The sequence below is a fragment of the Mustela erminea genome, chromosome 1 (assembly GCF_009829155.1).
Source record: "Mustela erminea isolate mMusErm1 chromosome 1, mMusErm1.Pri, whole genome shotgun sequence".
In the NCBI taxonomy this organism is placed as follows: domain Eukaryota; kingdom Metazoa; phylum Chordata; class Mammalia; order Carnivora; family Mustelidae; genus Mustela; species Mustela erminea.
The window spans coordinates 80,241,466-80,255,139 of NC_045614.1; the positions used below are offsets into that span (position 1 = coordinate 80,241,466).

General features: G+C 41.3%; 1 protein-coding gene and 1 long non-coding RNA gene across 2 annotated transcripts in view; one reads left to right on the forward strand and one right to left on the reverse strand.

Moving 5' to 3' along the window:
• LOC116582143 overlaps positions 1–13,674 on the reverse strand; it is a 30,543-nt gene that overhangs the window by 12,712 nt on the left and 4,157 nt on the right. The gene's annotated exons all lie outside the window — the stretch shown is intronic.
• Positions 9,231–11,744, forward strand: LOC116582090 (40S ribosomal protein S4-like). The gene is made up of 2 exons (XM_032329477.1): positions 9,231–9,234; positions 10,858–11,744. Exon 2 carries the CDS (start codon positions 10,881–10,883, stop codon positions 11,670–11,672), a length of 792 nt encoding a protein of 263 aa, XP_032185368.1. The 5' UTR covers positions 9,231–9,234; positions 10,858–10,880; the 3' UTR covers positions 11,673–11,744.

The following is a 13,674-nucleotide window of genomic DNA, read 5'->3' on the forward strand; positions in this document are numbered from 1 at the left end:
TACTAGTCTGTAAATACTTCGATAAAGCTCCACAAAGCCAAAATCAGGACAACGGCCAGGTAGCTCTCAGTTGAATAACTCCCACAGTCCGTTTAGGGCAAGGAGATTTTTGATCCACCACCACCCCACCCCACCCCCCAGCAAGAGCAGAGAGGTATCACTGAATACAAGGGCATTCAAAGCAACTCCAAAAGTGTCATGCCTTAGTAGCAGAATAAATGGTACTCTAGACCCATCCTAACAAAGCTTAAAAACAAGCATAGAAAGGATCATCTGAGGGCACCTGAGTGGCTCAGTTGGGTAAGCATTCGACTCTTGATTTCAGCTCAGGTCATGATCTCTGGGACGTGCAATCAAGCCCTGTGTTGGGGTCTGTGCTCAGCACACAGTCAGCTTGAGATTCATTCTCTCTCTCTCTCTCTCTCTCTCTCTCTCTCCTCCTCCTTCTGCTCCTCTCCCCTGCTCATGCTCATGCATGCTCCATCTCTCTCTAAATAAATAAATAAAATCTTTTTTTTTAAAAGAGGATAAACTGATCTGCAAGTAAGCTGACTGCCTACCAAAACAAACACTGACATTCTATTTAAACAACAAATCTGAACATCAAAAAAAGTATCATTTATAATGCCAACATCTAAAAAATTACTAGACATGGAAAGAAGCAGGAAAAAATGACCCACATCCAGGAGAAAGAGTAGTCGAAAGAAACAGACCCCAAAATAACAAGGATAATGGAATTATCAAGGGAAGGTATGTGGGTAAGGGATGGAATTCCAAACCAAGAGAGTAGTTAGACTACACAGAGCTTCTGGACAATTCACCTGGAGAATGTCTAGTTCTTTTTGGTTCCACATGAGAACAGATTATTTGTGACAGACCCCCACTATTTTTAGAGGAACTGTGTGACCTGAAGCGAATGTAGAGCTAGGCTCCACCTGGAGAAATCTAGAAGATCCATGTCAGTCTTGTCTACTGTCAAACAGAATTGCTGTCTTTCCTCCCCACTAAGGCATTCTAAATTAAGTTCCCAGGGACAAGCTGGAATCTGAGTGTCTCTATTCTAGTCATAGTTTTCTCACTCAAAGATGAACTTGGATTAAATACCTGCATCTTTAAAGAAAGGAAAGGGAGTTCAGCTTAAAAGAGCACTTACTATGTGCCAGATATTATACTAGGCCCTCCAATATATATTATTTCACTTAATCCTTATATTAGCCTGTGAGACAGATACTTATCTCCTTAGAAATTGAAACACTTAGGTCCAGAAATTAAGAAGTTTGCTTGTGGTCAATTATGTAAAGGCCAGTTTGAACTGAAATCTGTGAAAATTCAATAAATCAAACGTCAATGAATGCTTTGAAGTCCTCTTGTGTAATAAAGTCTTTGTAGTCAAGCACAACCTGAGTCCAAATTCCAGTTCTGCCACTTGCTAGCTGGCTGCCTTCGGAAAGTTCCCCAGCTCTTCAAGAGTCAGGTTCTACGTTATGTTAACTGGGAAGAGCAAATCATACTTTTTGTGATCATAGGGAAGATTAAGTGAGAAGATTAAAAATGAAAAGAACTCAGAATAGAGCCAGGTACATAGTAGGTATTCAACAAACAGCTACACAGTCTATCCTCTCCTGTTAATTAAATATCTGATCTGCGCTTATAGCATGTTGGGGGGATGGGGGACCAAAGTTAAGATGTTAACCAAAGTTAACAAGATCAAATTTAAAAACTTTCAGCAAATGTGTAAGACAGTGGTTCTCAAAATGAGGTCCCTTGACCAGGAGGATCAATATCACCTGGAATTTGTTAGAAATTCCCATTTTCTGACCCCACTCCAGCCCTAATACTAAATCAGAAATTCCAAGTAGGGTTCCTTAAAATACAGACAGTGGGCCCTACTCAGAGTTTCTGATTCAGTATTAGGGCTGGAGTGGCGTTAGAAAATGGGAATTTCTAACAAATTCCAGGTGATATTGATCCTCCTGGTCAAGGGACCTGTCTGTATTTTAAGGAGCCCTCAGGTGATGTGGATGCACACTGAAGTTTCAGAACGACGTGTGTTAGAGTTTTGCCATGGCATTAATTTAACTCAAATATTGCAAAGACTGTGGTTAGATCCTAATAATCTGAAGATCACTGTCCTTTGGTTTTTATGCATTTTTTTTCAGATTACTCTAATGTACTGTGCTGGTTAAACCTTGCTACAGGAAAGAGTAAGCCAAGTGAGGGGCCCCTGGGTGGCTCAGATGGTTGGTCGTCTGCCTTCATCTCAGATCATGTTCTCCAGGTCCTTGAATCAAGCCCCATGTCAGGCTCCCAGCTCAGCAGGGAGTCTGCTTCTCTCTCTCTATGCCTCTCCCACTGCTTGTGCCCTCTGTCTCTCTCTCAAATGAATAAATAAAATCTTTACCAAAAAAAAAAAAGTAAACCAAGTGAAATGATGTTGCATTAAACACCTTACAAGAAGGAATTCAATATAAAAAGATAAATGTCGAGAAGTTCTTAAGAAAAGTCATTTAAATGGCCAAATGGAAGATGGGAAGACTAAATTGGGAGCGTCTTTCCTAATCTTAGGAAGAGGTAAGCGCAGATGACACCTCAGAAATCCAACCAATTTCACAATGAATTATTTTCCTGTTCAATTAAGCTATTCCTCCCCCAATCCCTTTCACAAAAACTGGGTTCCAAACTCACCAATTATGTTTTCACAACTTGAAAATCTGGAAAACAACAAAGCAATATCAATCCAGAAATCACATACTTGTCATTAGGTGCAAAAGTTTATGTGCTTGAAGACCTCAAAACATTGAATGCTACAGAACAAGAACGGGATGTGGGCTGTGGGCTGGGCAGCTGAAACCAATTATGCAGGAAATTTGGCATCTAAAGTAAATGGTACATCTGAATACTTAGAATGACTCTCAATTATATTAAAGTACTTTTAATTTTTTCCAATTGCTACACTACTCCTCCACATCCCTCTCCCAAGGCTCTACTCTTCCATGCTTGCTTGCAGCTGATTTCAATTGTTTTCTATTTTCTTAATCTTCCCTATTATCTCCGCTAGTTTCTTTCCCTTCATCATCATGATTTTTTTTTCTTACAAGGCACTCACGCAGCATCTGATGCTTCTACAAACGACGAGATTTTTCTTCCTATCCTTGAAGCGACAGCTTGTCTTTCCCCTGAAGTGTCTTTGTCGCAATGCTTGATAAACTGTTTATTTTTCCTAACAGCTTTCCTTTTTTGTCTAAAAAACAAACATTGACCAAAAAAGTCCTTGTTTCCCTAAATTGATACTTTTTATGCAATCCCTGGTGCTAGAGCGCCGCCTACTGAGAAAATGGGGATTAGCAGATCACACGGCTTTTGGTTTTGTAGAGGATAAAATAATTTGAGTTGCCATTTTCTCATCCTAGGTACAGATTCTTCAGGAACAAGTGTAATATTCTTAAGAATCCTTCCACTCACTATCCAGCAGAAGTCAATAGACATTACCCCTAACAGAACTTCACCACAGTATAATAAAACTATTTTTTACCACCATCTACCAAAGACTTAACAAAATACCCTGTGTAGAATAGAATTGCCAGCCAGTGAGGTAGGGCCTTTCTCTGAATCAGCTAATGAAAGAACTGGTGACCTCATATGGCAGGCTATTCTGCCCACTACAGAGAGCCCAAATTATTGCATAGGCCTTATACTAAACTGAAGTCAGCTTTCTATAATCCTCATAGCTTTTATCTGCAATTCCCAATTCTTCTGAGACACTACAAAATTTAATCACTTTTCTGCAAGTGAGCCCTTTAATATTGGAAATATGCTACCATATCCCCCTAAACATTCAAAATACCGATCACTCCCCAAAAACTACAACCCAGAAAAATCTGATTTTGTGTGCAACTTGTTATGGACTAATGTTTGTGTCCCTCAAAATTCATATGTTGAAATCATGGCTCCCAAGGTGATATTTCAAGGTGGGGACTTTGGGAGGTAATTGGGTTTAGATGAGGCCAAAAGGAAGGGGTCCTCACAATGGGATTAGTGCCCTTATAAGAAGCAGTAAGAGAGCTTTCTCTTCACTCCTTCCTACCTTTCTCTCAATCTTGCCCACTCCCCAGCAAGAAGGCAGAATCTGCAAGCCAGGAAGAGAGCCCTCACCACAACTCAACCATGCTACACCCTGACCTCAGACTTAACATCCTCTAGACTGTGAGAAATAAACTTCTGTTGGTCAAACAACCCAGTCAATGGCATTTTGTTATGAAGTGATCCCACTCTACACACATACCACGGTTATATCTTGCAATAATCCATAGTATATTCTATACCCTATAGATTTTATATTCAAGGAGTTACATTTTCAAGTGAGCTAACTGGATGTCCCTATTCTACAACTGAGACACTGAAGCAAAATTTTATACACACACACACACACACACACACACACACACAAATGTGTTCACATATACACATATATGCCACAGCAAGTTTTTGCCACAATCAGTTTTGTAAAAAGCTCCTCACCAACTGCTAACCTACCATCTCAGCTGAACTCAGAATTCTAATTTTCAGGGGTTCTCTGTTACTCCAAAACATTCATAGTGCCTGGTTTCTCAGAAACTTACATTTTCAACAGTCACCTGAGAAATTTTCTTGCTAGTTGGCCCATTCGCGAAAAATACAAATCCAGTGTGGTAGATTGAAAAAATGACCACAAATTCTTTTCCTCCTTCTACCTATGCCCTAGCAATGTGAGAGTCTTTTTCTCCACTTCTGGTCTGGCCCTGAGATTTTCTCTAATAGAAATGATATTGTATGAGCTCAAACCCTATGTCTCAAGAGGCTTTGTATGTTCCTGATTTCACTCTTGGAACCCTGAGTTGCCATATGAATGAACCTAAAATAGCATGCTGAAAGATAATACATGGAGAAAGGTCTCAGTCATATGAGCCATCCAAGCTGAATCCACTATAGGCCTAACTCAGAGATAGTGCAGGTTTGGTTCCAGACCACCACAACAAAGCAGATAGTACAATAAAGCAAATCAAACTGATTTTTTTGTGTCCCAGTGCATATAAAAGTTATGTTTACACTGCACTATATTCTATTAAGTCCACAGTAACACTATGTCTAAAACAAAATATTTGTACATTAATTTAAAAATACTTTATTGCTAAAAAAATGGTAACGATCATCTGAGCTCTCAGCAAGTCATAATCTTTCTGCTGATAGAGGGTCATGCCTCAGTGTTGATGGTTGCTGACTGATCAGGGTGACGGTTGCCAAAAGTTAGGGTGGCTGTGGCAATTTCTTAAAACACAACAAAAATGAAATTTGTCACATCAACTGACTCTTCTTTTCACTTGAATACTTAGATGTCATTGTAGGGTTATTAAGTGGCCTAACTTCAACATTGTTGTGTCTCAGGGAATAGGGAGGCCAGAGGAGAGGGAGAAAGATAATATTAATCTATTAGGTTCATCCTTATTATACGGGTGCAGTTCGTGGAACCCCAAAACAATTACAAAATAACACCAAAGATCACTGATCACAGATCACCAACACATAATGCTGAAAAAGTATAAAATATTTCAAGAATTCCCAAAATGGGACATAGAGACACAGGGTGACCAAATCCTGTTAGAAAAATGGCACTAATTGGGGCACCTGGGTGGCTCAGAGGGTTAAAGCCTCTGCCTTCGGCTCTGGTCATGGTCCCAAGGTCCTGGGATTGAGCCCCACATCGGGCTCTCTGCTCAGCAGGGAGCCTGCTTCCCCCTCTTCTCTCTGCCTGCCTCTCTGCCTACTTGTGATCTCCATCTGTCAAAGAAAGAAAGAAAGAAAGATGCACTAAATAGCATTTGCTTGACCCAGATTGGCACAGACCTCCAATCTGTAAAAAATGCAATATTTGCAAAGCACAATAAAATGAGGTGTATCTGTATAAGCCAATCAAACCAGTCAAACCACCAACTGACCAGCTACCTGAGTAAACCCAGCCAAGATCAACCAAGCCTAGCCTAAACTAAACCTTCCCAGCTGAGCCCAGCCTATACTGAAGAATGACCTTCAGAATTACAAGCTAAAAAGCTATGAAGCTATATGAAACTGCAACATCACCTATAGTGCATTGTAGCCATAAATAATTAACTCGCATCTAATCAAGTCTTTAGTTGTAATTTCTAGTTCATAGAACTACACAGGATAAAGGAACAAGCTAACTTCTATTTGACAATGAGGCAAGTATATATAAATAAGCACACATGTATGCACACTCTACTTACAATCAATTTACAATATTTAGTTTTTTAAGTTAGAGAATGCCCTGAAAACTTTGCAAGCACATTTCTCCAGCAGTTCTCCTTACTGTGCCTAAAACCTAAATTAGTCCCAACACTGATTACAGTGTTCTGTAAACAGAAGATATAAGGCTGCATCTCAGAGATCCTAAGGAAAGTTGAGGTCCGGCCGCTTTAGAACCTATGACAAAGATTTATCTATATGCAGTCTCTGAATTGATCACTTCTCAGTTAAATTTTTTTGGGACCATTTTAATAGTCAGTCTCTGAAACCCAGCCACACAATCTCTATGACTCACACAGAGTCAGGGAAAACCATCAGACCGACATTTTTTTTTTTTTTTTTTTTTTAGATTTTATTTGTTTATTTGACAGACAGAGATCACAAGTAGGCAGAGAGAGGAGGAAGCAGGCTCCCCGCTGAGCAGAGAGCCCGACGCGGGGCTCGATCCCAGGCCCCTGGGATCATGACCCAAGCCGAAGGCAGAGGCCCCAACCCACCGAGCCACCCAGGTGCCCCAGACCAACCATTTTTTATCTCAAAATTTTTATTCTCCTTGACAAAAAGAAGGACTATTATCAACTTCAGGTTGATTATTATCAACAGCAAGTAATAAAGAAGTCTAGGTGTTTGAACTACAAATGGATAAATATGATAGGAGTTTGGGTTCATCTGGTGTAAGGAACAGTTTAGAGTTTTGAAATTCTTTTTAACTAATATTACATATTTAAAAAACCAGAATTATATTTTCTTTAACCCACTGAGCCACCCAGGTGCCCCTTCAGAGTCATATTTTCTTAAGGCTTTTCTCCTTCATTTCTAAATCCAAGTGTATTATCGAGGAAACTGGAATCCATGTGCTGTGGAATGTATTTACACTCCATTCATTAGAGTGTATTATACTGTACAACACTGACATTCTCTTTTATAGGAGTTATTTCAAGGTTCATATGATTCTAAGGCTAAAATTTCAGAGGACTTTCTTCTCCCAGGCCCTCAAAGAGTCCCAGAATTTGTAAACCATACTCTTGACTGGAACATCAAGTTCTTTTTTCTTTTTTTCAGATTGTATTTATTTATTTGAGAAAGAGAGCATGCACAGGCAGAGGGAGAAGGAGAAGCAGGCTCCCTGCTGAGGAGGGAGCCTAATGCGGGGCCTAATCCCAGGACCCTGGGATCTTAACCTGAGCCAAAGGCAAATGCTTAACCAACTGAGCCATCCAGGCGCCCCTGACATATCAAGTTCTTAGGACATTTTGTCCAAATTTAGTATTCACAAGATGGAAAGATTTCCAGATTAGTTAGACAAATCATTCCCCTTCTTTCCTTTGTCCTTGATTCTAACTGCTTTGGATAAAGAGAATGAAAGTCTTGTCTATGAAGCAGCAGTTAGCACAATCTTGCAACTGAAGAGAATAGGGTAACACTGGAGAATTCCAAAGTAAGGAAAGAGAAGGCACAGTATGAGTGCAAGTTACTAACAGACTCTTCACAAAGCCCTTTCCGAATACTATCTCCCAGTGCTGCAGCATCCCCAGACAGCAGATGGGGAACTGCTAACAGCACAGCTGGGGGGAAAAATGCTAATGTGAGCTCAGGTGGATATTTTTACCTCCCTGAGCTTCCAGTGACTTCTCTGAAAAACAGCAAAAGGTGTTATGTGAGAATTTCCTCGATACCTCCAGTTTCCTGGTAAGTGCTCTAGTTACTATTATTGCATAACAAAGTAGTTCAAATGTGAAAGTGTAAAACAATCATTTTCTTTTCCTCATAGATTCTGTGAGTCAGGAATTCAGGAAGCGCTTGACTGGACAGTTCTCCCTGGGGGGTTGCAGTCAGATATTGGCCGAGGCTGCAGATATCTGAAGGTTCAACTAAGCTAGACATCCTAGATGGTTCACTCACGTGGCTGGTAACTGATTGGAAGCCATTGCCTGGGAACTCAGCTGGGGCTGCTGACAACACATGGCCTCTGCACCATGGCAATCTCACATAGCAGATCAAAGCTCCAAATGCAAGTCCCAGCAACAAAGGTGGAATCCGCATGGCTTTTTATGACCTAACCTTCGAAGTCACATAGATCACTTTTATCATATCCTGTTGGTCAAAGCACTCCCAAGCCTACCTATATTCAAGAGAAAAAAGCAATAGATTCCCATCTCTGAATGGGAAGTGTGTCAAGAATTTGTAGATGAGATTTTAAAACCACCATAATTACCATGGATACTCACAAAAAGTAAGACTGACACTACTGCTGCCCTGGCCCATGTCTGAAGTCATCTACAACTGCAGATAACATTTCCTGTGATTGTTGACAGTGGCAACTGCAGGGGACCCGGTCTTTGTTTCTCAGCCCAAGAGCTTTTTCTCTGTGTAAGAAGGAGGTAAGCCCTCAGAGGCAACCCTCAACCAATAACAGAGTCAGTGGATAAATACTCAACTTCCTTATCCCTTGGCAGGCCAGTTCTGAGGTAAAGTCAGGTGGTGTCCAACATGACAGAGAGCCACTTGGCCTAAGCAGCCTCCAGCTCATTAATACCCTCTGTACTGGCTTTCCTCCCTTCTCCCTCCAGCACTCCCTCCCTCATCTTTGCTTTCTGGCATCAATTCCAGCACCTGACTTCCTGTCCTCCAGTCTGCTTTTGGAGACCCAAACTAAAACACCCATTACGTGTGTCCTGATTAGAGAAGTCTGGGAACTGTTGCAACCGGTGACCTCCCCAGTTTAAATTCCTGCAATTATTATAAACCATAACAGAAATGCGGTTAACTGGGAAGGTCTGGGATTGCCCTGGGTGCTCAAAGAAGTCCTAGGGTAAAGCCAAAACTGCTCCAGTACCTGGGTGGGTAACTGTTTCATTAATGGATCCCACTTTCCCCATGAAATAAAGTACTTTCTACAGCAAAAAAAGGAGATTCCTCCTTGGTCCCTTAAAAGGAGTCATAAAAGGGCACTTGGGTGGGTCAGTCAGTGAAGTGTTCAACTCTTGATTTTGGTTCAGGTCAGGATCTCAAGGTTGTGAAACTGAGCCCCACACTGGGCTCTGTGCTGGGCATGGAGCCTGCTTAAGATATTCTCTCTCCTTCTTCCTCTGCCTCTCTCCTCTTTCTCTCTTTCTCTCTCTCTCTCTCTCTCTCCCTCTCTCTCTCTCCCCAACCCTGCCAAAAAATAATTAATTTTTTAAAAAAAAATTTTTAAAAGGTAGCCATAAAAAATCAGCATCACACTGAATAATGGCCTACAGCCTGAAAAGAAATTAAGCAAGATTGAAAATAAATACATCTGAGTAAAATCTAAACTTTCAGAGCCAGCAAACTTCTGCCAAGTGGAAGGTTTTTTTTTATTCTTTAACTTCTCAATCATGCCTACTGGAAGTACTACAACCCAAGCTCAAGGTATGCTCTCAAATTAGCTTATCAGATGAATCAGCCTTCCCTTGGCTCTCAAGATCTTTTATAATTAGCTTTGTAACATAATGCACATGGGCAAAGCTCAGAGGAACGAGAAAATTCATTTAGAGAAGTTGCCAGAGTTCCAGTGTTTTCTCAAGCTTAGCCAGTTAATTCTACTTCTGGGCATAACCAAGAATGGGTCCCAGGGTCTGCCAGGCTTTTCTGAATTCCTTTAAGTTGGAAATGTCTGGACAACCAGTCTTCAGTTTCTTTGGAGTGTTCTTTTGATATCCCACCTGAATGAAAGAAGTGCAGTTGCAGAAATGACAGACGTCCATCATTCATCAAACCTTGTACTGAAGTGGGAATTTAACTACATATATGCCAAACCTCCTTAACCCATAATTTGTTACTAACAAAGGTAACAAAACTGCATAGGACACAGCAACGTGGTTGTTTTCTTGAAAGAACTCCAGAGACCAAATTATACAATTTCTAACACTGGGCTATTCAGGGGCCTGGTAAACACAGAAACCACAAGAGGGGAGGGAAGGGAAAGAAGTGGGGGCAGGATGTCTGCTCTAATTCCTCATTCACTCTGCTTTGCTCTGTTTCATAACAATGTCAGCTCTATGGAAGAAAACCAAATGTGGTTTCTGTGTCTTTAAGGCCCAAGCAACTTGGGCAATGGATAGGTTGTCATGGCAACTTGTAATTCTACTGTCTACTAAATTGAAAAGCAACAATAGAAAATCCTTAGCAAATAAAGTAGGATACCTCTTAACGACAATTATCTGTTTATCATAGTCTGGTTTTGAGTTCTTCAAATACAAATACCTAGAATCCTTTGCTATGTTTGATTAAAGAAGGGCTAATTTTTTTCCTTTTTTTTTTCTTTTCAAAAGCTCTCAAGCAGGAAAGAAGAAAACAAACAAACAAGTTTCTGAGGGAGTTTAGATGTCAAGCGTCTTCTATGGCCCCAGAAGAATGCTCCCACTATACACACACACAAAAGGAGGAAGCGGGATTAAGCAACTCAAAAATCTATAGCAACATGAGGTAGAAAAACCTCAGTCAGTGTCTTACATCAGATAGCCTTGAAAAAAGGCCTGAGACCATAAGCTTTGAGACATGTGCTTTGCACATATACATACAAAAAAGTGTTTTAAGCTCTTTTCGTTCCTAGCGCAGCCATGGCTCGTGGTCCCAAGAAACATCTGAAGCATGTAGCAGCTCCAAAGCATTGGATGCTGGATAAACTGACTGGTGTGTTCGCTCCTCGCCCATCTACTGGTCCCCATAAGCTGAGAGAGTGTCTCCCTCTCATCATTTTCTTAAGGAACAGACTTAAGTATGCCCTAACAGGAGATGAAGTAAAGAAGATCTGTATGCAGCGTTTTATTAAGATTGATGGCAAGGTCCGAAATGATATAACATACCCTGCTGGTTTTATGGATGTCATCAGCATTGACAAGACCGGAAAGAATTTCCATCTAATCTATGATACCAAGGGTCGCTTTGCTGTTCATCGGATTACACTCGAGGAGGCCAAGTACAAGTTGTGCAAAGTGAGAAAGATCTTTGTGCGGACAAAAGGAATCCCCCACCCGGTGACTCACGATGCTCGCACCATCCGCTATCCTGATCCCCTCAACAAGGTCAATGACACCATTCAGATTGATTTGGAAACTGGAAAGATTACTGATTTCATCAAGTTTGACACTGGTAATCTGTGTATGGTGACTAGGGGTGCTAACCTGGGAAGAATTGGTGTGATCACCAACACAGAGACACACTCTGGTTCGTTTGATGTGGTTCACCTGAAAGATGCCAATGGCAACAGCTTTGCCACCCGACTCTCCAACATTTTTGTTATTGGCAAAGGCAACAAACCATGGATTTCTCTTCCCCGTGGAAAGGGTATCCACTTCACCATTGCTGAAGAGAGAGACAAGAGACTGGCGGCCAAACAGAGCAGCGGGTAGAATGGTCCCTATGTGACGTGATTGGAATTCTTTATACCTAATTAAAGGTCATACAGCACGAAAAAAAAAAAAGTGTTTTAAGATTATAACCCCAATAAAACATCAAAAACTTCTACCATCCACTGTCTATTTAAATGTATTAAAAAACCACTAGGCATCTTGTAAGACACTGGAGCTAAAAAAAAAAAAAAAAAAACAAGGAAGACCCAGTCTCTGACATCTAATAAGCTCATAGTGGCACATAAGTTTTTTTAAAGATTTTATTTATTTATTTGACAGAGAGAGAGAGATCACAAGTAGGCAGAGAGGCAGGCAGAGGGAGAAGCAGGATCCCGCTGAGCAGAGAGCCCAATGTGGGACTTGATCCCAGAACCCTGAGATCATGACCTGAGCCAAAGGCAGAGGCTTAACCCACTCAGCCACCCAGGCACCCCGGCACATAAATTATATGACTGGTTTTCCCAAGTGTTATGGTTTGAATTGCATCCTCCAAAGAATCTGTATGTTTTAGTCTTAACACACAGTACCTCAGAATGTAACCATATTTGGAGATAGGGTCTATAAAGAGGTCATTAAATTAAAGCAAGGTCATTAGGGTCAGCACTAATTAAATCAGAATACTGTCCTTATAAGAGGAAATTTGGACACAGACATGCACAAAGGGAAGATGATGTGAAGACACAGGAAGAACACAAGCATCTACAACCAAGGAGAGAGAAGCCTTCTCCTGTGGCCATCAAACGAACCCTGCCAATACTTTGATCTCAGACTCCCAGCCTCCAAAAGGGTGAGAAGTAAATTTCTATTGTTTGCCACCCGGCCTGTGGCTCTCTGTTATAACAGCCCTAGCAAATGAGTATGCTGAAGCTATATTCTAGAGTAGTGGTTCTCAATCTTTTGGCTGCATCAGACTCCCCTGGAGGACTTATTAAGACACTGTTGGACCCATGCCCAGAGTTTTCTGATCCAGGAGATCTGGGGAGCAACCACAGAATCTACATTTCTAGTAAGTTCTCAAGTAATGCTAATGCTGCTACTCTAAGCACTTCCTCTTGAGAACTACTGTTCTAAGAGGTACAAATTATATCAAATCGTAACAGATTCAAGTCAAGAGGCCTCTTTCTCCCTCCTTCCTGAATCTAAAATGGAAAGGATTCTTACCAATTCTGACCTGAGCTTCACACCCAGGTACAGTCACAGGTGAGCTTGCCCCATATACTGCAATCATGAAAGCTACATCTTGCAGAGATCCTAAACTTTAAGACACAATAACCCTGTCCACTACTAAAACATAGCCCATGAATGGATTCTGATAAATTAGACCAGCAATTCTCCCTTCATCAAGAAATTAGGCAGGTATATGAGGGAAGGAAGGGTTTTCTTCCATTTAGTCAAAGGCGGAAGATGGGGGAAAGTGGACAAAACTATTTCCCTCTCTTGCCCACACTACAACCCAGGCTACTGGCCCCCTGCCCTGGAGTCACATTTAAGAAGTTCCAAGTCTAAAGCTATGCCCCTCTCCTCAGGCCAAGTATGCCCAGAATCCATACCCCACTCCAGATGATGTTCCAGTACCTGAATTCCCTACCCAAATGACTCTAGGCCTGCTTTCAAGGCCTGAAGAAGGTTCCTTCCTTGACTTCCCACAGCCAGACCACATTGCCAATATGCACAAAACTCGGCCCAAGGGACAGATGATAAAAGAGAGGGCATGAATAGAGCTTGGACCAGGGAGCTGGAGTGTCCATGAACTTGTGTGAAAGGCTCAGCAGCACACTGGTACTTGGGGTGGAAAGAGTCCTAATATGTAGTATTTACCAATTTCCATAGTATGAATATTCCCACTGTAGCCAATTTCAAGATACCAATATGAAGTCAACTGGCTCACAAAAATTCCTGGAAAAAACAAACAAACAAACAAACAACAACAAAAAAAACCAGTCCTTCACACTAGGGGACAAAGGCAGGAGTGGGGAAAAAAAACAAGGGCAAGCTGGTGGTC

Bases quoted from the DNA above. Each gene is read 5' to 3' on its own strand.
- LOC116582090 (XM_032329477.1), top strand. From the start codon at position 10,881: ATGGCTCGTGGTCCCAAGAAACATCTGAAGCATGTAGCAGCTCCAAAG.